The sequence below is a fragment of the Pseudorca crassidens genome, chromosome 9 (assembly GCF_039906515.1).
Source record: "Pseudorca crassidens isolate mPseCra1 chromosome 9, mPseCra1.hap1, whole genome shotgun sequence".
NCBI classification, from domain to species: Eukaryota; Metazoa; Chordata; class Mammalia; order Artiodactyla; family Delphinidae; genus Pseudorca; species Pseudorca crassidens.
Window position 1 is genome coordinate 4,866,216 of NC_090304.1, and position 24,676 is coordinate 4,890,891.

Sequence of the window (24,676 nt, forward strand, 5' to 3'; positions counted from 1 at the left end):
CAGAGGGCAGCTCCAAGGCGGGCTTTTGAAAAGGGACTTCCCTGGTGGTGCAGTGGGTAAGATTCCACGCTCCCAATGCAGGGGCCCCGGGTTCGATCCCTGGTCTGGGAACTAGGTTCCACATGCATACCGCAACTGAGTTCACATGCCGCAACTAAGGAGCCTGCCTGCCGCAACTAAGGAGCCTGCGAGCCGCAACTAAGACCCAGTGCAACCAAATAAATAAATATTAAAAAAAAGAAAAAGGCCCAGGAGCTAGGGTGGATGGGAACAGTGACCAGGGAGACAGTGGACCGGCCCCTGGGACCTGGCCAGGCTGGACAGGTGTTCCCGGGCTCTGCCAGAGGGGTCTGGGGCTCAGGTACATGGCCCCGTCACGCTGGTCCCTTGTGGGCGCCAGCAGCATGACCCACCCGAAGTGGAGGAGGGCGCCACCTACAGGGGAAAGTGCCCTTTGCGCTCCTGACCTTGCTGGACGCCTCCTTTTACCTACAAATGGAGGAAAGTAGAAGCTTGGGTGCCCCGGTGTGGCCGTTGTCGTCACCCAGCGTAGACGTTGTTCCCGGACTTTAAAAACCTTGTGGTACTGCCGAGGGGGCAAAACTAGCGTACGAAAACAGTGCACAGCAAGGGTGCACCCTAACCACGTGGTTCCTTAGGGGACCATCTGATGCTCAGAGGAAGCGGGGGGAAGGCTTGCATAGCTGCTGCCGGTCGGGGGGATGTGGTGAGCAGAGACCTTTAATCTAGAAACGTCCTCCCTCCATTTTAATTTAGCGTATGTACCTGTTTATTTTACAAGAACGGTTCAGAGAACACCAGAAGGCCCCCCTGCACCCAACCACTTTGTTTAAAATCTTTTGTGATTCTCCATTATGAGAATAACATGTAGGGATGTGTAAGTCTCTTCTGAGAGAATTCAGATAAAGCTTTGAGAGTTTTTTAATCTATTATCTTAACTATTATCATGGCTTCAGTAAGATTTTTTTTTTAATTTTTTATTTATTTTTAAATTTTTAAAATATTTTGCCTGCGCTGCGTGGCATGTGAGATCTTAGTTGCCCGACCAGGGATCAGACCTGGGCCCCCTGCATTGGAAGTGCAGAGTCGTAACTGCTGGACTGCTAGGGAAGTCCCAGGATTTTTTAATTGGGAGTTTTGAAACATACGCAAAAGTAAAGAGGGTAATAAAGCCCCACTGCTCGTTTGCACAGCTGTCAACGTTTTGCCAATTTGGGGTCATGTGTCTTCCTTCCCCCTCCACTGCTCCTTTTTTTTTTGAAGGCAGGCTGGGGGAGCTTTGGCTGAAACATCTTATGGCAAATTCTTGACATGAAGTGAGGTTTCCTGGAAATACCTCGGGTTGAATGGTGTCTGATTCAGGAGCAGCAGGAGGGATGGTTTTGGAGTTGGTGGGGGGGGCTGTCCAGGCATCCTTGGTGTAGCATGTTGGTGAGGGGACATCGTGGTTGGCAAGGTGGCCAGTGTCCTGAGTCAGTCTGGGTGAAGCTCGGGAATCTGTATGTTAAACTAGTGCTTCGGGTGAGTCTAATGTCCTGGGGTCACTCTCTGGGGGAACTGTTTTAGGAAGGGTTTTGGCTCAGAAGTAGAGGAAGGGAAGGAGCTGGACAGAAGTCGGAGCAGCTGGGGGCTGGAGGCTCAGGGGAACGTTTCCAGTAGTGATAGTGTGGCCGCTTAGCTGCCCCTGTGTGCAGACCCCCCACCCCTCCACTGCCTGCCAGCTCACGGGCCCCCACCACCAGGAGGGACGTTGCTCATGCCGTGCGTGTCTGTGTTTAGAATGGCATCATCACCGGCGTATACCCGGCGAGTCCCTCCAGCTGGCTCATCGTGGTTGTGGGCGTGGTATCAACAATGTACACCAGGATCGACCCCTCTTTGGGAATAATTGCAAAAATCAATCGGACCCTTGACAGGACGTAAGTAATCCTTTCAAATCTCCAACCGTCTAGGGAGTTATTGACTTCTTTGTTGCTGACGTTTTCATGTCTTCTCACACGTCATGGCTGTTGTGGATTCAGTTTGAGGCTTTTGCTGTGGTTGTCATGTCGGCTTTCTCCCCATTTCCTGGACTGGTATGAAGGTCCCCTCGGGCGTTTGGGGACCCTTGTGGCCCTTTCTCTGGAGACCAGGGACAAGAAGGGCAGCCTTGGTCCTGGGGTACCCGCCAGGACATGTCAGGGCCCGAGGTGGGAGCCAGCAGTGGCAGTCAACTTAGCCTGGCCAGGGGGACCCTCGAAACGAATTTCTGCCCCAGGAGCCGGTTCTGGACAAGGTCTCTTCCCTGCACTGGGGTCCGTCCTGGAGTTCTGGGACCCCGGGAACTGACTGCTGTCGGGGGCTCTGGGGAGACCTCAGCCCCTCAGCTCCCTGTCTGATTGGCTTAGAACACCGGCGGGACCCCAACACTCTCCTGGTTGCTGTAGATTTTTCTAGAAGCTTTTTTAATACCATGATATTCGGCCAGGCGGGGCCTTGGGTTGATATTTTTCTTGCAAGGTACATGGTGTTGGGGTCTCATGCCAGAATGTTGGCCGTGCCCTCGAGGGCATTTCTGGAGCCCCTCTTTCTTCCCTCCGGTCCTGGGGGTGGCCCTGGCTCCCGTGTAGCCTCTCCTGCCGTTTGGCCCCTGCGCTGCAGTGACCTCTCTCCCTGGGGTCTCCGACATGAAAAAGTGAGGAAATGTTCAGAGGTGCAGATTCCTGCCCAGAGTCGCAAAGAGGGGAAGTGGGGAGCTGGAATCCAGACCCAGCTCCGCGTGGTCGGACACCTGTGCTTCCTTCAACGTGCCCTGAGCCTCCCCTTGGAGAACCTTCTTGCCAGGCAAACGCAAAAAACCAGCACCTCTGGGGGCTTCCCTGGTGGCGCAGTGGTTGAGAGTCCGCCTGCCGATGATGCAGGGGACACGGGTTCGTGCCCCGGTCCGGGAAGATCCCACATGCCGTGGAGCGGCTGGGCCCGTGAACCATGGCCGCTGAGCCTGCGTGACAGGCTCTGCAACGGGAGAGGCCACAACAGTGAGAGGGCCGGGTACCGCAAAAAAAAAAACCCAGCACCTCTGCCTTACTGGTGTTTGAGTGGCCAAATGATGGGACATACACAGGGCTGTTTCCATTACCCCATTTGTGATGGTAGCCGTGGCTCTGGAAGGCACATTTACAATGTTTGTTTTGGCTGCACCAAGCAGCTTGTGGCGGGATCCTAGTTCCCCGACCAGGGATTGAACCCGCGCCCTCGGCAGTGAAAGCGCCAAGTCCTAACCGCTGGGCCGCCCGGGAAGTCCCGTGGAAGACATATTTTTATCTTCTGGTTGGAAAGTACTCGTGCCTCCAGCTCGGCTGTGGCTGTCCCCTGCCAGACCTTTGATCCTATTCCTGTGTTGCTTGTTAACACCGGAGGACGTCGTACGTCTGTTACTAGGGAAATAATAGTCCCCAAGTCCTCGTCCCGTGCTTGGGCTTTGCTTTTTGCGCCACGGGTTTTGGGAGGCAGGTGGGGTCTGTGAGGGATGGGGTGCATCCCAGGTGTGTCTACGGGGTCCCTGGGCCGTAGCTACAGGGTCGGGGCTGGGCCTGAGCTAAACAGATGAACTTCTGGGCCTTTTACTAAATCAGTTGGTTGTTTGGATTTGAATATCGTTCTTTCAGAAAAGAACAGGAAAGTAACGTGGCCAAATGTGACATAAAGGAAAGCTCCCAGCTCAGGACTGAATTTGATTCCGATCACTCTAAAGAGATGATTAAGCGGTTTTAAGTGAAAGGTCTGAATCTTCTTACGTTGCTTTGAGCGGGTGCCCCTCACTCCTGAAAGCTGCCCCACATTCATGGTGTCCAGGGAGACGCGAGAGTCACCGCGAGTCCAGCTGAGCCCCTCGGAGCCTCCGGCCACCTCGGGATCGCTGGCTCCTGCCTTTATAAGCGTCCGCAGGGCCCAGGATACAAAGCCCTGTCATTGCAGTGGAAGCACGCCTGTGCTGGACGCCTGCCCGACTCCTTGCTCTGCCTGGGGGCTGGGAAGCCAGGCAGGGACCCTGTCGCTCTCACCTCCCTGCCCCAGCCTCTCTCTTCCCCTCCTTTATTTCCGGGGAGCCGCAGGCCTGCGCCCCCTGCAGACAGTTCACCTCCGATTTCCTGTCTGCTTGTGTTTAACACAATTTTTTAATTTACTTTTGAATGGGGGCTGTCTCTTTGCACTGGATTATATTTAGAAGTGTTGCCTATTTAAAGCCCTTTCTAATCTGGGTCTTTATAAGATTTGTTTCTTTGTCCCTCTAAACCAATTGTGGTAAACTGGGCCATCCCTGGCCCAAATTTAGAAAGACCAGGTGAAGGGGCCAGCGTCTTCCAGGTTCAAGGGCTGTTCTGCAAAGTCTTCCTGGAGAGGGTTCCCAACGTCCTGAGGTTGCAGCTTCCCCGAATGCAGGTGTACGGCGTGCTCTGTGTAAGCCCATCCCCTGCAGCCTCGGAAGGGGCATGCCCTTTAACAGAAAGCTATTAAAGCTGATGCTTGCTGTCAAAGTGCCTGTGTGCATATATATAAAAAAAGCTGGGTGACTTCCCTGGTGGTACAGTGGTTAAGAATCCGCCTGGCAATGCAGGGGACACGGGTTCAAGCCCTGGTCCGGGAAGATCCCACATGCTGCGGAGCAACTAAGCCCATGCGCCACAACTGCTGAAGCCCGTGTGCCTAGAGCCCACGCTCCGCAACAGAGAGTAGCCCCCGCTCGCCACAACTAGAGAAAGCCTGCATGTAGCAACAAAGACCCAACACAGCCGAAAAATAATTTTAAAAAAAAGAAAAAAATATTTAAAAAAATGCTGAACACATCATTTGTTAATGTAAAAATACTACTTGATTTTTGTGAATCAAGTGGGTGTGTCTTTTCCAAGTTCAGTGACATAGGACTTAGAAGTCTAAAGCATAGATTGTCTGAAAGACAGGTTCTTAAATCCAAATTTGCTTGTAGATTAGACCATCAGAAAAGAAGGCAGAGGTTTAAAGTAGAGACTACAGTTAAACTTGAATGCAAGAACTGACAGGTTATAGAAAGAGACGTTTTGAAGCAGACGTTTTGCCAGTACTTTACTTTTCGTTTCTGTGTTCCTGAAGTAAGAGAAGACGTTGAATTGGTGGTTTCCAAATATTGGCGAAACCTTTAGGTTAAGGATGTAATTGACGTAAAACATTGTATTAGTTTTTAGGTGTATAACATAATGGTCTGATATATGTCTATATTGCAAAATAGTTACCAAAGTTTTGTTAACATCCGTCACCAAATATAGTTACAAATTGAAAATGTTTTTTAGATTTCATGTATAACTGAGATTGTACAGTATGTGTCTTTCTTTTTTCAACATTTTTTAAAAAATTGAAGTACAGTTAATGTATGATATTGTGTTAGTTTCTGGTGTACAGCAAAGTGATTCAGGAATATATACATATATATATTATAGTTTTCTGTATCTGTGAGTCTGTTTCTGTTTCATTAAAAAGCTCATTTGTGTCATATTTTAGATTCTACATTTAAGTGATATCATATGGTATTTGTCTTTCTCTGTCTGACTTATTTCACTTGGTATAATGCCCTCAAGGTCCATCCATGTTGTCACAATGGCAGGATTTTCTGCTTTTCTTCCTAGCTAAATAATATTCCATTGTATTGATACATACCCACCACCTCTTCTTTATCCATTCGTTTGTCCGTGGACACTTAGGTTTCCATATCTTGGCTGTTGTAAATAGTGCTGTCGTGAACATGGGGTGATTTCATTTTCTTCAGATAAAAGCCCAGAAGTGAAATTGTTGGATCATATGGTAGTTCTATTTTTAATTTTTTTTTTTGAGGAACCTCCATACTGTTTTCCACAGTGGCTGCATCAATTTACATTCCCACCAACAGCGCGTAAGGGTTCCCCTTTCTCCGCAACCTCGCCAGCATTTGTTATTTAAATTATTTTTATTTTGAAAATATATTGTGGGTTCCAAAACAACTAAAACTACAGCCCACAAAGGTGAATGAGTAGCTGCATTTCTTCTCATTTTTGAAGTCCCATCTTTACCAGGTAATATATTACTCTCCTTAGCAAATGAAAACATTTTCTTCGTCAGTTTTCGATTTAAATGATCATTTTACATCCTCAGTGTCTACGTGTATCCATGGTAAGTGTTCCTACCCAGATCGAAAACAAGCTCTTTTGATCTAAATAGTTGAAGTAATAGTTGTGCCAGTTGATCTGCGTTTCTTGTGCATCCTGGTGAAACCCCAAGGTGTGTTTAAGGAAAAAGCGTCACGAGTAGCAGGAAGGGAAGGTGCAGGATTGCTGCCGGCTCCCAGCCCAGGAGAAAGCAGGTCAGTCTGGGGCTGAGCTCTCATCGTGGACGGGCCACCGCTTCCCCCGTAATCTCCGTCCTCATTCCCGGGCCTGGAGGAGGTCGTCCACGCTCCCCAGGTGTGCAGATTAGCCTTGGTTGTTTCGAGGACCAGCAAAGCAGATGCGGCTGGTTCATCTCAAATCCAGGAGAGAGAGGGCTGAGTCTTCTGAGAGTTGACCTAACATGGGTTGTCGTCTCCCTGATCAGGCCTGACTCCGATTGGGGTCTGTGGCCTCAGCTGTGTCCACAGGAGACCACCCACCTTGTAGCACGTGGCGCCTCTCGGCGCCATTGCCCGTGGCCTCCTTTCCACGCGGACGAACCTGTGGCTTGTCTGGTCTTGTCTCGGCAGTGGCTACATGTCCAGCCAGACGAAGAAGGTGGTCAGCGGCGTCCTCTTCGGCACGGGCCTGTGGGTGGCCCTCATCTTCACCATGCGCTACTCTCTGAAGGTGCTGCTGTCCTACCACGGCTGGATGTTCGCCCAGCACGGCAAGATAAGCCGCGCCACCAAAGTCTGGATGGTAATGATGCGAACTCGCCCCAGGGCACAGCTGGGGTGGGCGTTTCTAACCCGCTCTCTCGAGGTATGCCTGACACCTGCGAAGCCGCAGCTCTGTCACAGCCTGATGTGTTCGGAGATAAGTGCGCACTCGTGACGCCTTCATCACTGCCAAGGCCACAGATTTATCCACTCTCCAGAAGTTTCCTCGGGCCCTGCTTAGGCCTCTTGCCTTTGGCCGTGAGAGCATTTAACGTGAGATCTGCCCTCTTAGCAAATTCGGAGGAGCCCAGCACAGGAGTGTTGGTTCCAGGCCCGATGCCTTAGGGTAGGTCTCCAGGACGTACTTATTTCTTGGAACCGAAACCTTGTCCCTTTTAACCATCCCGCAGCCCCGTGTCCCCCAGCCCCTGGCAGCCCCCATCCCTCCTTGCTGCTTCCATGGTTCTGCGGACCTGTGAGACCACGCAGGATGTGTCCTTCTGTGCCTGGCCCATCCGTCAGCTCCACATCTGGTGTGGGAGGCTTTTCCTTCTGAAAGGAAGGTCCTCGCTGGGCCTTTTCCCCTGGGTGACTTTTTTTTTTTAATTAATTTTTGTTGGGGTATAGTTGATTTACAGTGTTGTGTTAGTTTCAGGTGTACAGCACAGTGAGTCAGTTATACATATACACAGGTCCATTATACATATATCCATTCTTTTGTAGACTCTTTCCCGTATTGGTCATCACAGAGTGTTGACTAGAGCTCCCTGTGCTCTACAGTCCCCTTGGTGACTTGAGCGTTGCCCTGTACATGCCAGAGAGCTCTGATTCAGCGTGCCTCCTTGTTTGGGCCAGACGCTCTTTTTCTCTAACGGTCTTAGTGCGTCCTGAACATCTGGTATTAATGTCTGCTGGGTTTCTCATCCATGTCACTCATCAAATAAAAGTACCATCCGGCCACCTCTTTGTAGCTTTTCTAACCTTAGCCGACCAGTTGACCGGGACTCGCTGACTCACCCTTAGCTTCTAGTACCTTCCATCAGCTCACCTCAGCCCTTAGTCCGCCTGTCACTTACCGGCCACGTGCGTGGAGGTTTGTCCCGTGATGGGTTCATCGGTGGCTGAATGCTGTCCCCTGGGGCTCCTCGTGAAAGGAGCAGGCACCCTCGTGCCCAAGCCCACCGTACTCCCTGGGCTTCACTCTTTCCCGAACCGACTTCCTGCTGTTGCTTGGATGTAAGATTTCTGATTTCCAGAGAAGTAGAATTCAGCTCCCAGGAGAGATTCTGAGATGGTTTCCATGCTTTACAGAGCAAGGTAAACGACCTTCCCCAGGGTGGCCTTCATGGCTGGTGTCCAGGTGAGTCCCACCTGCTCTTCGACATCAAGAATCACCCCCCTGTCCACACACACACTGTGAGCCCTAGAAGTTCCTTTGAAGTCTGGTCTGCATGAGATGACCAGTCATCACAGCAAGTTTAGATCATTCCAGACTAGAGCAGGCAAGTATGTGCCGCCACCAGGCTTGATACTGACCGAAGGGGCTGCACTTGGCTCCAGGCCCCGGGAGCCAATCCCGAAACCGAGGGCCTTGCAGAAGTAGGTGGGTGGAACTTACCCGCCGTGCAGAAGTGCAGTCAGACCCAGTGTCAGGGTGCCCGGGGGACAGCACCGCCTGGACAGGGCAGGACGTCTCAGGCATCTGTCAGACCTAGGGTTTTGTTCACCCTGGGTCTTATTTGGGGTTACTTGTTTGCTGAGGCCTGCAAGTGTAGGGGCGGAAAATGGACTAGAGGAAATGAACCAGCACAGAAAATCAGTCCGCGGTCGGCAAGTTGTATATCCTGGAGAACTGGTTTCGGATCTCTGACAGAGCTCGTCTTTGAGAATGTACCTTTTTTTTTTTTTTTTTAAAGGGTATGGTCAAGATCTTTTCAGGCCGTAAACCTATGTTGTACAGCTTCCAGACATCTCTGCCACGCCTGCCGGTCCCAGCCGTCCAAGATACCATCAACAGGGTAGGTGCGGCTTCACGCGTCCCCAGAACGCCCGCTCTGAAACGTTAAGGTCTGTGACTCGATGGGACTTCCCTGGCGGTCCAGTGGTTAGGCCTCTGTGCTCCGAATGCAGGGGGCACGGGCTGGATCCCTGGTTGGGGAACTAAGATCCCGCGTGCCCCACGGCATAGCTGGAAAAAAAAAAAAAATCTCATGGCAAACCCAGGGCCCAGCAGCAGTTTTGTGTCCCGTAAGTTTGCTTATGCACGTGGTAGATGCGGTTGTGTGCTGTGAACTGCTACCTGCCTGCTCTTACCTGCAAGGGCCAGAGCAGATCGACATGGGGACCCCGAAAATTCTGAACTGGAGGCCTGGCCTTGACCTGGTGGCGTGACCTTCTCCGTCCCTATCATTCTGGCTCCTTTCCCGTCCTGGTGTCCTGAACACACCAGCCTTTGGTCCTACCCTTGGCTCTCAGGGCCTCCCCACCCATCTCATTGGCACCTGTGAAGGCGCTTAGGTGAGAGTAGAGCTCTTATTAAGGTCCAGATGACGGAGAAAAAAATACACATTGAAAGTTCCTTGTCGATCAAACCTCGATCTTGTCAGTCTAGCATCCACTTTGATGATTTTTGTGGTGATTCAAGATCTGGGAGCTTGTATGCCAGTAAAGGACAAAAAAGTTTACTTGTTGAGTTATCACTGACCTGAAACATCCTTTAGTATTGGGGTTAGCTACCTTGTGTGAAGACCTGCCTTTGTCTGAGGCACGAGGAAGGAAACCATCTGTTTTAACTAGGCTTATGTTTTTTCCATCAACCCCAGTACCTGGAATCTGTGAAGCCTCTTATGAAGGAAGGAGACTTTACACGGATGACAGCTCTGGCACAAGATTTTGCTGTCAATCTCGGGCCGAGATTGCAGTGGTATTTGAAGCTAAAGTCCTGGTGGGCTACCAATTATGTGAGTATACATACACGCTATTTTTCTTGGTGGAATTTTCTGTAGGAGCATATAATCTGTTCCATGAGCCAGCTAGCTTCCCTGCGCATGGCGGGCGGGAGGAGACGTTGGCTGATGAAATGAGGCCGGGGTGGGGGAGGGGGGGGATGAGGTTTTGAGGAATGGCTAGCTTGGAGGAGAAGGTGTGACCCAGACACACCCGGTGGGTGGGGCTGCAAGTGGGCGGTGGCTGGAGAAAACCCGCCAGAGGCCACGGTGGGTGGGGCAGGTCGCCTTCAAGTTTGATCCTGCGCTGGTTACATGGGCGTGTTGAGTTTGTAAACATTTTCACACGTACGCTTAGGTTCTTAGATGCGCACTGTTCTGTATGTGTATGTACTTTACAAAGTGAGGGAATCGTGATCCTTGGGTCCTGGAGGTTGTGGATGTGGTTGGGACGAGGTTGCTGGCCTTCTAGGGGACATCGGGAGGACAGCACACATGGACCCTGTGTGGCTCTGAAAGGGAACCGAGCACGGCTGAGTCAGTGGCTGCCTTGGGGAGTCTTGGCGGCAGAAGGCGAGAAGCAGTCTGTGGGGCGGTTTGGGGTGTTGTTGATGGTCAAGAAATGTTAGCAGTCCGACATTTATCCCTTCTTTTCCGTTTGGTCTTTTTTTTTTTTTTTTTAAACCCTGTATAAAATGAAGGTGATCTACCTTCTAGCTATGTCTTGACTCAAATAAAACCGCTTTCCAGTTCCTTCCCACTGTTCTGCATTCCATCTAGTTAGGGCTGTCTTGGCCCCCAAGAGAGGGAGAAATGATGTCAAACATACATGACAAAGCACGAAATGCACCCTCCCCGAGCCCCCCACACCCCGCCTCCGCCCTGGGCAGCCTGGTTAAGCCTGTCGGTTGGTCTCTCCTGTGTGCACCTGACAGGTGAGTGACTGGTGGGAGGAGTACATCTACCTCCGAGGACGAGGGCCACTGATGGTGAACAGCAATTACTACGCGATGGTGAGTCCCGAGCGGTGTCTGATGGAGACGATGCACCAGGGTGGCCTCTTCCCGGCCCTGTGGGCTGCCTGGGGACGCTGTGGGTTTCCCCGTGCTCCTCTGGCCCTGCCGTCCCCGTCCGAGGCCTCACGCCCCTAGCAGGGAGCCCAGGACCTGCTTTGCACACTGGAGAGCCCCGTGGATGTCCTTTTGGAATTGCCAGGTAGCTCAAGGCACCCACCAATCTGCTGCAGAGAAATTCGGATCGCACAGGTCCTCTCGTGGCGACTGACTTTCCTCGTGGCAGCGAACCTCTCCCTCTTTTCCTTCCCTCTGTTTTCCTGATGGAGCCTGCGTGGCGGTGAACGATCACATCCCTGCCCACCCCGAAAAGCTCAGGGTCTGTGGGGCGGCTGAGAGTTTGTCCACACGCTGAGCTTTGTTCTTCTGGGCCCTGGGATGCCAGGGGTGCTGCGCTGAGTGTCGTTTTCACATCTCCTCGGTCTTTCTTGCCTTTTGAGACATAGGTGGTCTGCAGAGCACACCCTGTTATTTTGTTAGAAGCACCTCATTGGGGTCTAATAAGTGGCCTTAAATAACTGGTGAATCTGTCTTTCCCTTTCTTTCTGCTCTTTGCTTCCTTTGAGTTTTTCCACCTTCTTCTGTCTGTTTGCTTTTTCTGTTTTTCTCCTTTAAAATTTCTACTGTTTAAAAAAAATTTTTTTTTCCATTGGAAACAATCGCAAACTTAGAGAAAAATTGTTGGTGTGGCCCAGAAGACCACTGTTTGAGAGTGAGCTGTCCACCTGGTGCCCTTTCGTTCCTGAAGACTTTGGTGTCTACTTCCCACGTAATCAGGGGCAGCCCTGCACATAGGTTCTCTCAAAATACAGTTGAGACAAGCATCCCTTGGACTTGAAAAATGTAGACACTTAGAAATGTGTCCCCAGGTTTAGAAAGTTGCAAGCACTGCTCTATATAAAAGGTTGTTTTAACCTTTGGTTCCTTCTCATTCAGAAAACTTCCTAATTATCTCATTGCTCCTTTTAATTTCTGCTTTCCTTTTGATGCATTCTATGAGGATAATTGGGGTGAAGCGCTGTTATCTTTTTTTTTTTTTAGGCTTGAGTTATATTTATTTACAATTCACTTTTAAAATATACTGTTACCTTTCCTAGCCCAAGAATTATCTGGGGGCTTGAAACGTGAACACAATAAAACTGAAAAAGTGTAGAACATGAAAACGATTTCTTTTCCAGCAGAGCAGATGTCATTAACACATGTATAGAAATATTTTAACTGTGTGTTGAAGTTCACTTGTCTTTTCCTATGCACATTCTCCCTGCTGTCGTGTGTTTTCTTGTATCAGGATTTGCTGTACATCACGCCGACTCACATTCAGGCAGCGAGAGCAGGCAACGGTATCCATGCCATCCTGCTTTACAGACGCAAACTGGACCGGGAGGAGATCAAACCGGTACGGAAACAAACTGCTTTCTAAACAATTCTTTTCGAGCAGCTTTATCAAGGTGTAACTGACGTACTGCACACGTTTGAAGCGTCCGCTTTGCTAAGTTCTGATGTACTGATGTGTATCTCTGTACTCGTGAAACCATCGCCATAGTTGAGTTAGTGAACCGCCCCCAAGAGTTCGCTGGCGTCCCTTTCCACCGCCCCCCACCGTCGCCCTGACCTGCTTTCTGTCACTCTAGGTTAGCTTTGCATCTTCTAAAACTGGTGAATGGAATTTGACAACATGCATTTTTTTTTTTTTTTGGTCTAGCCTCTTTCACTCAGCATAATTACTTTGAGATTTAATTCTCCTCTGTATCCTAAATGGATATATGTTTGATGTATTTTAGTTCTGCAGTCTGTCCTACGAAGAAACCCTCACTTGCTTGTGAAGGAAATAATATAGCTGTCTAGCTACTCACGAGAAGGCATTTTTTTCCTTCTTTTTCCTTTAAAATTTTTATTAGAGTATAGTCGTTGTGTTAGTTTCAGGTGTACAGCAAATTGAATCAGTTATGCATATACGTATATCCACTCTTTTTTAGCTTCTTTTCCCATGTAGGCCATTACAGTGTTGAGTAGAGTTCCCTGTGCTATACAGCAGGTCCTTATTAGTTATCTATTTATATATAGTAGTGTGTATATGTCAATCCCAATCTCCCAATTTATCCCTCCCCACCGCCGGCATTTTTTTTTTTCTTAAATACCCCTTTGGTTTAAGTGTCAGTTTATAAATGACCCATTAGGGTGTGTTATTTGGGAATAAGAAGCAGGATGTTGTACGTTGGCCTGGTTCTGCAGACTCCAGGGCAGCACGGTGTCCCAGGGAACCACCATTCTTTATAGCGTTTGGAAAAGATGAAGTCCAGCCACGCTCTGTGCACAGAAAAGAAATCCAGCATTTAAATGTGTGGACTGGGTCTGCTCCTCGGATTTTTGTTTGAAACATGCTTCTATTACAGATTTTTCTTTTGGGATCTACAGTTCCGCTCTGCTCCGCCCAGTGGGAGCGAATGTTTAATACTTCTCGGATCCCAGGAGAGGAAACAGGTGCGTGACCTGCTCGGGGCTCCTTTGGGAATCAGAACGTTCCACCCTTATGCTCAGGAGTTGTTGGAGGAGACCACACTGATGAGTGCTGACCTTCTAAGATTTCAGAGATTTCAGGCTCGTCAACCTTCCTTCTGTTGAATTTCCTTTGTCTTTCTGAGGCCTGGACAGTTGACTGATTTTCAGACCTCAGTTTCTCTTCGGTTGAAGGCTGTCTTACGGTGGAGTTTTTTCTAGGTTGGGTTAGGAATATTCCTGTTTCTTCATCTGGATCTTTCAGGGGCGTTTTGCTCTGGCTCCCACGCAGGGCTTATGGTGGAAAGCGCCCTGGATCGTGCTCAGGGAAACCAGATTTGTGGTTCAGCAGCTCACTTCCGGCAGCCTGACCTGGGACACCTGACCCGCCTCCTTTCCCACTGCCCAGCATAGGGGGGCCACATCTGTCCCAGCCGGGACACCCTCAAGAATGTAAGGGAGAGACAGTGGCGCCCCCTGGGTCCATCCCAGGCCCGCCAGGGCTCAGGCTTAGCGAGGGTTGCGTCCTTCGCTCCAGGGGACACGTCCAGCGAGCGGCCGAGCAGAGCTTAGCACTCAGGCCTGTCTGATCCCAGAGCTCTCGATCGGGCGCTCTCCCAAGTCCTCTGCGGACCTTCGGGAAGTGGACGCGTGAGCTGGGCGGAGTGATGCGGGCAGAAGAATTGGTGCTGTCACGGGCGGTTTCCTCTCCTCCCCTAACCGGGTGCCTCCGGATTCTGTCTCCCCCACCCCCTCCCCAGACACCCTCCAGCACCTCAGGGACAGCAGGCACATCGTCGTGTTCCACAAAGGCCGCTACTTCAAGGTCTGGCTCTACCACGACGGCCGGCTGTTGAAGCCCCGCGAGATCGAGCAGCAGATGCAGAGGATCCTGGATGACCCGTCGGAGCCCCAGGCTGGCGAGGCGAAGCTGGCGGCCCTCACGGCGGGAGACAGGTGTGCAGCCCCTCTGTGATGCCGTTGTGTCTGGGGGCCATCGGGGGCGGGTGCCCCGAGTGCTGTCCTCACCCAGGGTCCCATCTGGCGGGGAGGTGTGTCCACTACTGCGGTGCTTGGCTTGGCTCTGTCCCCTGGGAGCGGGCTCTGCCCCCACCCTCAGGTCCCCTTGGGCATCTCTGTGGGACAGGCAGGCGTGCATGTGCACGGGTCCCAGGGCACGTGACACGAGGAAGGAGGTAGGCGTCTTCCCCGGGCTGCGGCATATTTAATCTAGAAACAGACGTGTTTAACCAGGGCCTCTGTGTTAGGGTTAACTTCCTGCCTCGTCTGAAGCTCGAGGACCTGGCTTGTGCAGCCTCGGCTCTGATACCTTTGGGGCTGGATAAGTCTGTTTTAGGTGGCGGAGGGGAGCCCTGTCCTGTGCACCGTAGGGCGCTAAGCAGCATCCTTGGCCTCTCCCACCGGATGCCAGTAGCGACCCCCAGCGTGGCAAGCAGATCTGTTTTCAGGCTTTGCCAGGGCCGCTGGGGGCAGTGTGGTCCCTGGCTGAGGACCCCTGAGGTCAGCAGTGTGGCCACCGTTAGGGCAGCACCGGGAATACGGCGGTGAGTGACCGACCTGTGGAGAAGAGGAAGATGCCCGGGTGAGGGCACACAGAGGCCGGCAGTGAGCCGTGGGGACCGACAGGCTGCAGAGGCGTCCGGGGAGCAGATGCTGGGAGCCGTGGAGTGGGCCGGGGCGCCGGAACTCCGGGTGGGATGGGTCCCATGTGCCCGGCTGTACTTGGGCTTGATTCTGTGATGGGCTGCTGTTAAAGGGGCCGTGTTAGGCTGGCGCAACCTGAGCAGACTTGGGCGATCGTTCTGGTCCAGGGGCTCCTGGAAGCAAGATCCTTGCCGCTTGAGGACCAGAAACAGGCAGTGTGAGTACGAAGGGAGGCTCAGTCCGAGAAGCTGGAGTGGTTGGCCATCTCTGGGGGGCAGAGACTCAGCTGGAACAGAGGAGCCGTGTGTCCTGGGGAATGAGCCCTGGGTCCCCAGTGCTGATTGAGTGTCATTGGGGCACCCAGTTGGGCAGAGGTGGGGCGGGGCGGGATGCAGGCTCAGTGAGCTCCACCCTGATGCCCCCCCCATGGGGGCATCGCCCATTTCATCTGCCTGAGCGCTGACGCTGTCCCCAGGCACTGAGGAGAGCGGTTGAGGCTGAGCCTGTGATGGGACCCGTTGTGTTTATGGCCGTTTTGGCCCCATGGGCGGCCTCAGCTGAGCACTCGGTGCACGGGGAGAAGAGGGTGGGAGACAGAGGCCAAGTGGCCCTGACGTGGAAGGGTGGGCGGGGGCCTGAGTGGGGGGGCCCAGGAGCCATTCGGGGAAGCCACGGCTGGGGTGGCTCTCAAGAAGCGGGCGTCCCGTTAGCTCTGTGTACCCCACGTAGGGCGGGACGGAAAAGGATCCCTGAATTCCGCTCCCGGGGCGCCCCTTATCACAGGGGTGTCGTGCGGTGTTTGTAGCATGGACGCGTGCACCTGGGGCAGGCTGGCCTGGGTAGGAACCCAGCCTGCCACGAAGGAGCTGTGACTTCACCTCTGTGCCTCAGTTTTTTCATCTGAAAAATGGGACAGTGGTGTCGGGGCCCGTGAGCTCGTCCCAGCACCAGGGAAGTGCTCTTGGCCCTCACTGTGGCTTCCGTGGGGTGGTTCCGTGGAGGGGGGCTGGGCGCGGGGCTGGGAAGGATGTGAGGGGGGCCCTTCCTGCCTGTGGGTCCACTGCCCTGGACGGCGGAGCTTGGGGCCCGTCTGGATTCTTGTCCTTCACTTGGCATTTATGGACGAGGTTCCATGCCTGCGACCGCCCTGGAGCAGGTACAAGGAGAAGGCGAGGCCCCTGCCCGCAAGCAAAGCAGCCCAGCCGGCAGGCAGGTGGGGGCCTGCAGATGCAGGAAGTCGCAAACGTGTAGTTTTCCTTAAACCCTTACAACACGGGAAACTGAAAACCGTTGTCGTTTCAAACATCCCACCTAAAGAGATGTCACCAAACTGCTGCAGGTTTTTTTATATGTTTCTTTTTCATTTACTTCTTTTCATTTTTGGCTGCGATGGGTCTTCGTTGCTGCGCAAGGACTTTCTCTAGTTGCGGCGAGCGGGGGCTGCTCTTTGTTGCGGTGCGCGGGCTCTAGGCGCGCGGGCTTCTGTAGTTGTGGCACGTGGGCTTCAGTAGTTGCGGCTCATGGGCTCAGTAGTTGTGGCACATGGGCCCTAGAGCGCAGGCTCAGTAGTTGTGGCGCACGGGCTTAGTTGCTCCGCGGCATGTGGGATCTTCCCGGACCAGGGCTCAAACCCGTGTCCCCTGTGCTGGCAGGTGGATTCTTAACCACTGCGCCACCAGGGAAGTCCCTGCTGCAGGTTTAATTGTATTTAATCCTCGCTACAGAGTCCCCTGGGCCAGGTGTCGCCAGGCCTATTTTGGACATGGGAAGAACAAGCAGTCTCTGGATGCAGTGGAAAAAGCCGCGTTCTTCGTGACATTGGACGAAACAGAACAAGGGTATAGGGAGGAAGACCCGGTTACGTCGATGGATAGTTACGCCAAGTCTCTGCTGCACGGCAGGTGTTTCGACAGGTATCATGCTTACCTTCTGAAACACAGTGGTTTGCCTGTGGACTTGGAAGAAATGTTACACGTGGCTGACACCCAGCCGCAAGCATATATCTACGCTCTTAAGGAATAAGGCTAGCGTGAAAATATGACTGGTAACTCTCTTCTTTCCACCAAAACTGTTACACACACACAGCTTAAGCAGCAGCTTTGAGGTCCTTCCCCTCTCTGTGCACGACACCTCCGCTTGGAGTTGCTCGTGAGGAGTGGCTGTGGGTCACCTGGAACCAGGTGGGGGAAGGTGGTACCCGGGGTCTGACCTGGATGTCGGCTCTGGCTTTGCTCACCGAGCGTGTGATTGTGGTGAGGCTCTTCCACCTCCTAGAGGCTCCTTTGCCTTGTCTGTAAAGTGAGGTCCTGCCTGCCCATCAGGTTGGGGGTGAGGATTGGCTGGGGTGGGGGAGGGGTGCGGCAGGCACAGTTGGTCTTCCGTATCCGCAGGTTCAGCTAACTACAGACCGTGGACCGTTGTTTAAGAGCCTCGGTTGTGGAGCCTGTGGATACGAAGGGCCAACTGTGTGGGGCTGGAGCATCCTCAGGTTTTTGGTATCGGCAGCAGGTCCTATGACCAACCCCCCGGCAGATACCGAGGGACGACTTTGCAGCCTCCTACTTCTCCGCAGTTGCCTTGTGCATCCTTTTTTGTTACAGTGATAACGCCCTGTTCTCCTGCTGTCCGGTACCTGAATGCATATCTCAGCGTCTTATCTGCTTTTATTGTCACTTGCAGAGACCCGTTCACCCCTGTGCGTGCCAAGTCAGCGAGCCCATCCAGAGGAAAACAAATACATCGTTTGGGTTTATTTTTGTCTTTGTAAACATGTAAGTCACATAAACATTTTTGTTTCGTGTAGGTGGTTTGATAAATCGATCACATTTGTCATCTTCAAAAACGGCAAAATGGGCATAAACGCGGAGCACTCCTGGGCCGACGCCCCCATCATCGGTCACCTTTGGGAGGTGAGTGTCTGCAGGTTTAACCTGAGTGTGGAAATTGCTGTTGGAATTTCTGAATTTTTAACTTCATAGTATCTGTCTGGGCATAATAAGTGTTTTCAGCGGGTGTCGGCACCGAATGTAAAGTTAAAACAGTAACGGAAGTCATTCCTGTCTTCATTCCCTACGGCTGAGGTTCCTTAAATGGAAATATTTAATGTCATGTCGTGATGGAGCTAAAATAGTGAGATGGCCTCAGCTCCAACGCAGTGACATCAGGGTGGAACTGAAGCTCAGTTATTTTGAAATAAACCACCCCTTCTTTGCTGTGTTTTCTAGATTTTCCTATCTGCCGAGCGTTAGGCCAAATAAAGGCAAGGGTATTAAAAATCTTGGTTTATAAAAATGCAGCGTGCCTTTTACCACTTCACTTAATTCTTAGAATTACCAAGTTCTAAGAAAACCCACCAAATCCTTGTCATCCTGTCCCTCCACCTAATATTTTATTTTTATTCTTTTGGCTGTGCCGTGCGGCATGTGGGATCTTAGTTCCCTGACCAGGGATCGAACCCGTGCCCCCTGCAGTGGAAGCGTGGAGTCTTAACCACTGGACCACGAGGGAAGTCCCCCACCTAACATTTTAAAATACAGTGCGGGGCTTCCCTGGTGGCGCGGTGGTTGGGAGTCCGCCTGCCGATGCAGGGGGACACGGGTTCGTGCCCCGGTCTGGGAGGATCCCGCATGCCGCGGGGCGGCTGGGCCCATGAGCCATGGCCGCTGAGCCTGCGCGTCCGAAGCCTGTGCTCTGCAGCAGGAGAGGCCACAACAGTGAGAGGCCCGCGTACCGCAAAAAAAAAAATAAATAAATAAAATAAAATAAAATACAGTGCATATTGGCCCTGCCACTTTTAAACTGTTTTAAAATTCATTTTTGTCTGAGCTGTTTGACCTGTGTCATGTTTGGCATGAAAAGCTGAGTGAAGGTTTTGTTTTCTGAATTCGCCTGTCAGGTTCTTTTGTAAGGAAATTGCTAAATTCTAGGCCTGTCAACAGTGGACTTGACAGAGAAAGACAAGTACTATACGATATCATTTATATGTGGAATCTAAAAAATAATACACATGAATCTATATACAAAACAGAAACAGAGAATTCCCTGGCGGTCCAGTGGTTAGGACTCTGTGCTCTCACTGCTGAGGGCCCGGGTTCAGTTCCTGGTCAGGGAACCCGAACAAACTTTTTGGCCAATCCAATAGATAAACAACAAGGATTTACTGTATAACACAGAGAACTACATTCAATATCTTGAAATAACCTATAATCTGAAAATATATACATAAGAGGGAATCATTTTGCTGTACACCTGAAACTGACATAATATTGGAAATCAACTATACTTCAATTAAAAAAAAAAAAACAAGGGACTTCCCTGGTGGTCCAGTGGCTAAGACTCCATGCTCCCAATGCAGGGGGCCCAGATTCGATCCCTGGTCGGGGAACTAGATACCGCATGCCGCAACTAAAGATCCTGCATGCCACAACTAAGACCCACGCAGCCTAAATAAATAAACATTAAAATAAATTGGGTGTCTTTAAAAATAAATAAATAAATACAACAACAACAAAAAACAGTGGACTCGACTCAAATTGTGTATCATCCCCTTTGACCAGACTTGAGGTGACTTTGTTGAACAGATAAGCCCCTTTGAGAGTCACAGTGAACACAGTATTTCTGCAATCTTTATGTTGCCGCCGCCCTAATAAATGGAGTGGAACACAGTGACTCACTGTCACTGCCCATGTGGGAGACACACGCCCGTGACCGTGACCGCAGGCCGATCGCCTCACTGTCCCGCCCAGGGCGTAGAGCCCGGGTCTTGTCCCTGAAATCAGATCGTGTAGTGCACTTGTGATGACATCCACAGGGGAGCTCCTGCTGGGTCTTTCCCACTTTACTTGACTGTCTTCCCTGTGGTTAGGGTCTCAGCAAAACCTAACCTGCCGTTCCTTCAGCCAGGGGAGGTTTTCTATGTGGGAAAACCTTTAAAAAGGGGAAAAAAGTGCTCCAGTCTAAGACAACAGCAGCGTGGTCCTAAGACATTTATCCATGATAAGAACAACCAGGTATCCGTAAGGCTCATCACCACCCTGGTCTTTGCTTCTGCCGACAAAGGCTTAGAGACCCTTTCAGCTGCAAATCAAGCAAAGATCAGCCCCCCTTCGGCACCACTGGACACCACAACAAGACCGTTTAAGTCTGTTGGCACAGGATAATGATCTAGGTCTGTTACACCCTGTTCCAAGGACTCTCCCAGTAATAAGTGCATAAGAGCTGTTTCTTGGTAAACGGGAAAAGACTCTGAATCCTAGGCAGTCTGGACTACGTAGGGTACATTTACCAAACAGAGAAATCTACTGGATGCTGACAAGGCCAGGCTTATTTTTTCAGTACTCTGGATAAGATAAGGTAAAGGGATTTAGTCGCAGACCAGGGTGACCAGTTGGAAGTGGCAGTGTTTAACTGTTAACTGCCCAGTAGACAGAATGGCCTGTGACTCCAGGGGTCAGACAGGAGCCCAGTTGCTCCCCGCACGGATGGAAACTGACCCACTGTCTTGTCGTGGAAGCCCACGCCAGAGCCAGTTAAGGGGCCATTACAAGGACGCCACCCATGCCAGCTAAAAACAAATCTGGTCCAGGCTGAATCCTGTTGGCTGTCGGTGTGTTCCTGATGTGTAATTGTGTTGGACTCTTTAGGGGCTCTGACACAGTGCAGACACAGATAGGCTGGGCTCCCTCACCTGCCCAGCTCTGCAGGATGCCGGCCGCACATGCATGTGGCCCCGCTCCACGCTCCCTCATCCTGGAACCCCCCTGCCCCCCTCACCGTTTGACAGTATCACCATCTGACCTTGGGTTGTTTTTTTAAATTTTTAAAAAATATTGTAAATTTTATTATTTATTTTGGCTGCGCCGGGTCTTAGTTGCAGCACGTGGGAACTTCCTTGCAGCATATGGACTTCTTAGTTGCGGCATGCATGCGGGATCTAGTTCCCCCACCAGGGATCAAACCGGGGCCCCCTGCATTGGGAGCACCCACTGGACCACCAGGGAAGTCCCTTGAGTTGTTTTTTGTTTGTTTGTTTTGCTTCCCCCACTGGAATGTAAGCTCCCCCAGTGCAGAGATTCCTTTTTTAAAATATTTTTGTTTCTGTTTTATTGGATGTAATTCCCATACCATGAAATTCACCCTCTTAAAGCAAACAGTTCAGTGGCTTTTGTACATTACGAGGTGGTTGTCTATCCATTGCCACTAATTCCAGGACGTTTTTATCACCCCCCTGAGGAAACTCCCCACCCTCAGCCTCTTGCCGCAGCCCTGGGTAACCACTAAGCTCCTTTCTGTCTCTGTCAGTTTGACTGTTCTGGCCATTTCATAGAAACGGAAACACACAGTACGCAGCCTTGTGTGTCTGGCTAATGTTTTCAAGGTTCATCTACATTGTACTGTTAACGGTATTTCATTCCTTTTTATGGCTGAATAGTGTTCCTTCGTATGATTAGACCACATGTTGTTAATTCATCACTCAGTGGACATCTGGATTCGTTTCACTTTTTTTTTTTTTTGCGGTACACAGGCCTCTCACTGTTGTGGCCTCTCCCGCTGCGGAGCACAGGCTCCGGACGCGCAGGCTCAGCGGCCATGGCTCACGGGCCCAGCCGCTCCGCGGCATGTGGGATCTTCCCGGACCGGGGCACGAACCCGTGTCCCCTGCATCGGCAGGCGGGCTCTCAGCCACTGTGCCACCAGGGAAGCCCTTTCTGACTACTATAAATAATGCTTCTGTGAACATTAGCATACAAGTTTTATGTGAACATATGTTTTCTTTTTCTTTTCTTTCTTTTTTTTTCTTTGCCGCACTGCGTGGCTTGTGGGATCTTAGTTCCCTGGCCAGGGATTGAACCCAGGCCCTCAGCAGTGAGAGCGCAGAGTCCTAACCACTGGACTGCCAGGGAATTCCCTATCTTCATTTCTTTTGAGTACATACCTAGGAGCCAAATTGCTAGGTCATGGCCACCTTTAACCTTTTGTAGAAGGGCAGACATTCTTGTCTGTTTTGTTCACTGTCCTATCACGGGTGCTCAGAAGCATTGCTGACCCATAGTAGGTGCTCTGTAGGTACCGTTGAACAAGCTGACTTAGGTTTACCTGCCAGTGAACAGGAAACATCCACACCTGGGCCCACATCCTGGCTCCCTGAGCAGTGTGAACTGGGACAGACTCTTCACCCCTCTGAGGCTGCTTTCTCATTTATACAAGCAGGAATGATAGTTAGTACTTTACAGGCTAGTGTAAATATCCAGTGGGGTAGCACCCGGAGGGCACTAGCGCACAGCCTGGGACCTCGAAGCAGGCTCTGAGCTGCTTTCTGTGCGTCAGACGCTCTGCTCACATCCTGGCTGTGCTCTTTACCTGTCCAAACGCTGTTGAACCTCTCCAGGTCCATTTTTCTTGCCCCTGAAATGGAGGTAAGAATATCTCATTAGGTGGCTGTGCAGAGGATGTCAGATGCACAGCAGACTGTAAGCAAGTAGTTATGGTTAAGTCTTTTTTTTTTAAATAAATTTATTTATTTATGTATTTTTTAAATTTTTGGCTGGCATTGGGTCTTCATTGCTGCGCGCAAGCTTTTCTCTAGTTGTGGCGAGAGTGAGGGCTACTCTTCATTGCGGTGCGCAGGCTTCTCATTGTGGTGGGTTCTCTTGTTGCGGAGCACAGTCTCTAGGAGTGCAGGCTTCAGTGGTTGTGGCACGTGGGCTCAGTAGTTGTGGTGTGTGGGCTCTAGAGCGCAGGCTCAGTAGTGGTGCATGGGCTTAGTTGCTCCACGGTGTGTGGGATCTTCCCGGACCAGGGCTCGAACCCGTGTCCCCTGCATTGGCAGGCGGATTCTTAACCACTGCGCCACCAGGGAAGCCCTATGGTTAAGTCTTGATGTTATCTCTAGAAAGAACGCGGGTTTGTCTACTTTGGGAGGTCAGATAACTTTTGTGTAACGCTATTAGCTGTGATGAGCTCTGACTTCACAGATGTATCTTTTTATTTTCGACAGTACGTACTGGCCACGGACAGCTTCCAGCTGGGTTATGCAGAGGATGGACACTGTAAAGGGGACACCAACTCAAACATCCCATACCCCACCCGGCTACAGTGGGACATCCCGCAGGAAGTAAGTCCCAGTGATCAGGCACTTGTTAATTATCTTGGGTGGGAAACGAGTTTAAACTGTAACAGTCGACTTTTCCAGCTGTCCTTCCTAAGTGTTCACGAGGTCAGTTGAAGACCCCCGAGATGGAAATCTGTCTGCCTGGGGGTTTCTTACTGGGACCTCGGAGTTGCTACAGCTCCAGTTGCCTGGGAAGCCCCAGTAAATATTTCTTCTTTCATTTAAAGCATTTGGCTAAGATTGTCAGTGAAAATTCCAGCTCAAACTTAGCTAGACATCACAATGAAAAAGTGAAAACCAAAATCACTTGCTTTGGAGTTGGAATACTCTAAATCACTAATTTGTCATTTTTGTTCCTCTAAATGTTCTCCAATGCAGTTCGCTCAGTGGAAGCCATTTCCGGAAGGAATTTAAGGGTTGGAAATACCAAATCCTAGCTTACCCAAGCCAAGCAGGAATTCCTGGGGCCTGTGAAGTGTTTTTCTTTTTTTTTCTTTTTTTGGCCGTGCCGTGCAGCATGCGGGATCTTGATTCCCCAACCAGGGATCGAACCCACACCCCCTGCAGTGGGAGCACGGAGTCTTAACCACCAAACTGCCAGGGAAGCCCCAAGAAGTCTTTTTTTTTTTTTTTTTTTTTTTTTGTGGTACACGGGCCTCTCACTGTTGTGGCCTCTCCCGTTGCGGAGCACAGGCTCTGGACGCGCAGGCTCAGCGGCCATGGCTCACGGGCCCAGCTGCTCCGTGCCATGTGGGATCTTCCCGGACCGGGGCACGAACCCGTGTCCCCTGCATTGGCAGGCGGACTCTCAACCACTGCACCACCAGGGAAGCCCCCAAGAAGTCATTTTGATGTGGAAAATATTGCATCTAGTCCTGCAGTCTTGCCCATCTGCACTTTTTTGTCCAGTCTGCCTCCCTGGGGCTGATGTGTGTTCCTCAGAGAGATGTAACCTCTGCTGAAGTGTGTGGTTGAGGGTCCTTTTAGCTAACCAAGTCACTTACCGTTTATTAGAAAAAATTTTTTTTGATGGACTTTATTATTTAAAGCAGTTTCAGGTTCACAGCAAAGTTGAGTGGAAGGTTCAGAGAGTCCCCACGCTCTCGCTGCCCTCAAACATCACAACCTCCCCTGCGACCAAAGTCCCCTGCCACTTGGTGCATCTGTAACAGTCGAAGAAGCTGCACTGACAAGTCAGTATCACTAGAGTCCGTAGTTCACGTCAAGGCTCACTATTTTTTTTCCCTCTGTCCGTGCCGTGCGGCTTGCAGGGTCTCAGTTCCTTGACCAGGGATTGAACCCAGGCCCTGGCAGTGAGAGCCCAGAATCCTAGCCACTAGGCCACCAGGAAACTCCCCAGGGTTCACTCTTGGTGTTGTGCATCTGTGGTGTGGACAAAGGTGTACTGACATCATAGTATCATACAGAGCAGTGTCACTGCCCTAAAAAACCTTTCCTCTGTCTATTCATCCCTCTCTCCTGCCTCACTCCCAGCAACCAGTGGTCTTTT

General features: G+C 51.1%; 1 protein-coding gene across 2 annotated transcripts in view; it reads left to right on the forward strand.

The window, feature by feature from the left end:
• CPT1A (carnitine palmitoyltransferase 1A) overlaps window positions 1–24,676 on the forward strand; it is a 63,505-nt gene that overhangs the window by 17,917 nt on the left and 20,912 nt on the right. For both annotated transcript variants that reach the window (XM_067748011.1, XM_067748012.1), the window contains exons 3-13: window positions 1,801–1,940; window positions 6,746–6,917; window positions 8,794–8,895; window positions 9,700–9,837; window positions 10,758–10,835; window positions 12,184–12,291; window positions 13,289–13,376; window positions 14,153–14,348; window positions 16,781–16,969; window positions 17,860–17,965; window positions 23,053–23,169. In XM_067748011.1, coding sequence (XP_067604112.1) covers window positions 1,801–1,940; window positions 6,746–6,917; window positions 8,794–8,895; window positions 9,700–9,837; window positions 10,758–10,835; window positions 12,184–12,291; window positions 13,289–13,376; window positions 14,153–14,348; window positions 16,781–16,969; window positions 17,860–17,965; window positions 23,053–23,169 — 1,434 coding nt within the window. The remainder of the gene's footprint in view (window positions 1–1,800; window positions 1,941–6,745; window positions 6,918–8,793; window positions 8,896–9,699; window positions 9,838–10,757; window positions 10,836–12,183; window positions 12,292–13,288; window positions 13,377–14,152; window positions 14,349–16,780; window positions 16,970–17,859; window positions 17,966–23,052; window positions 23,170–24,676) is intronic.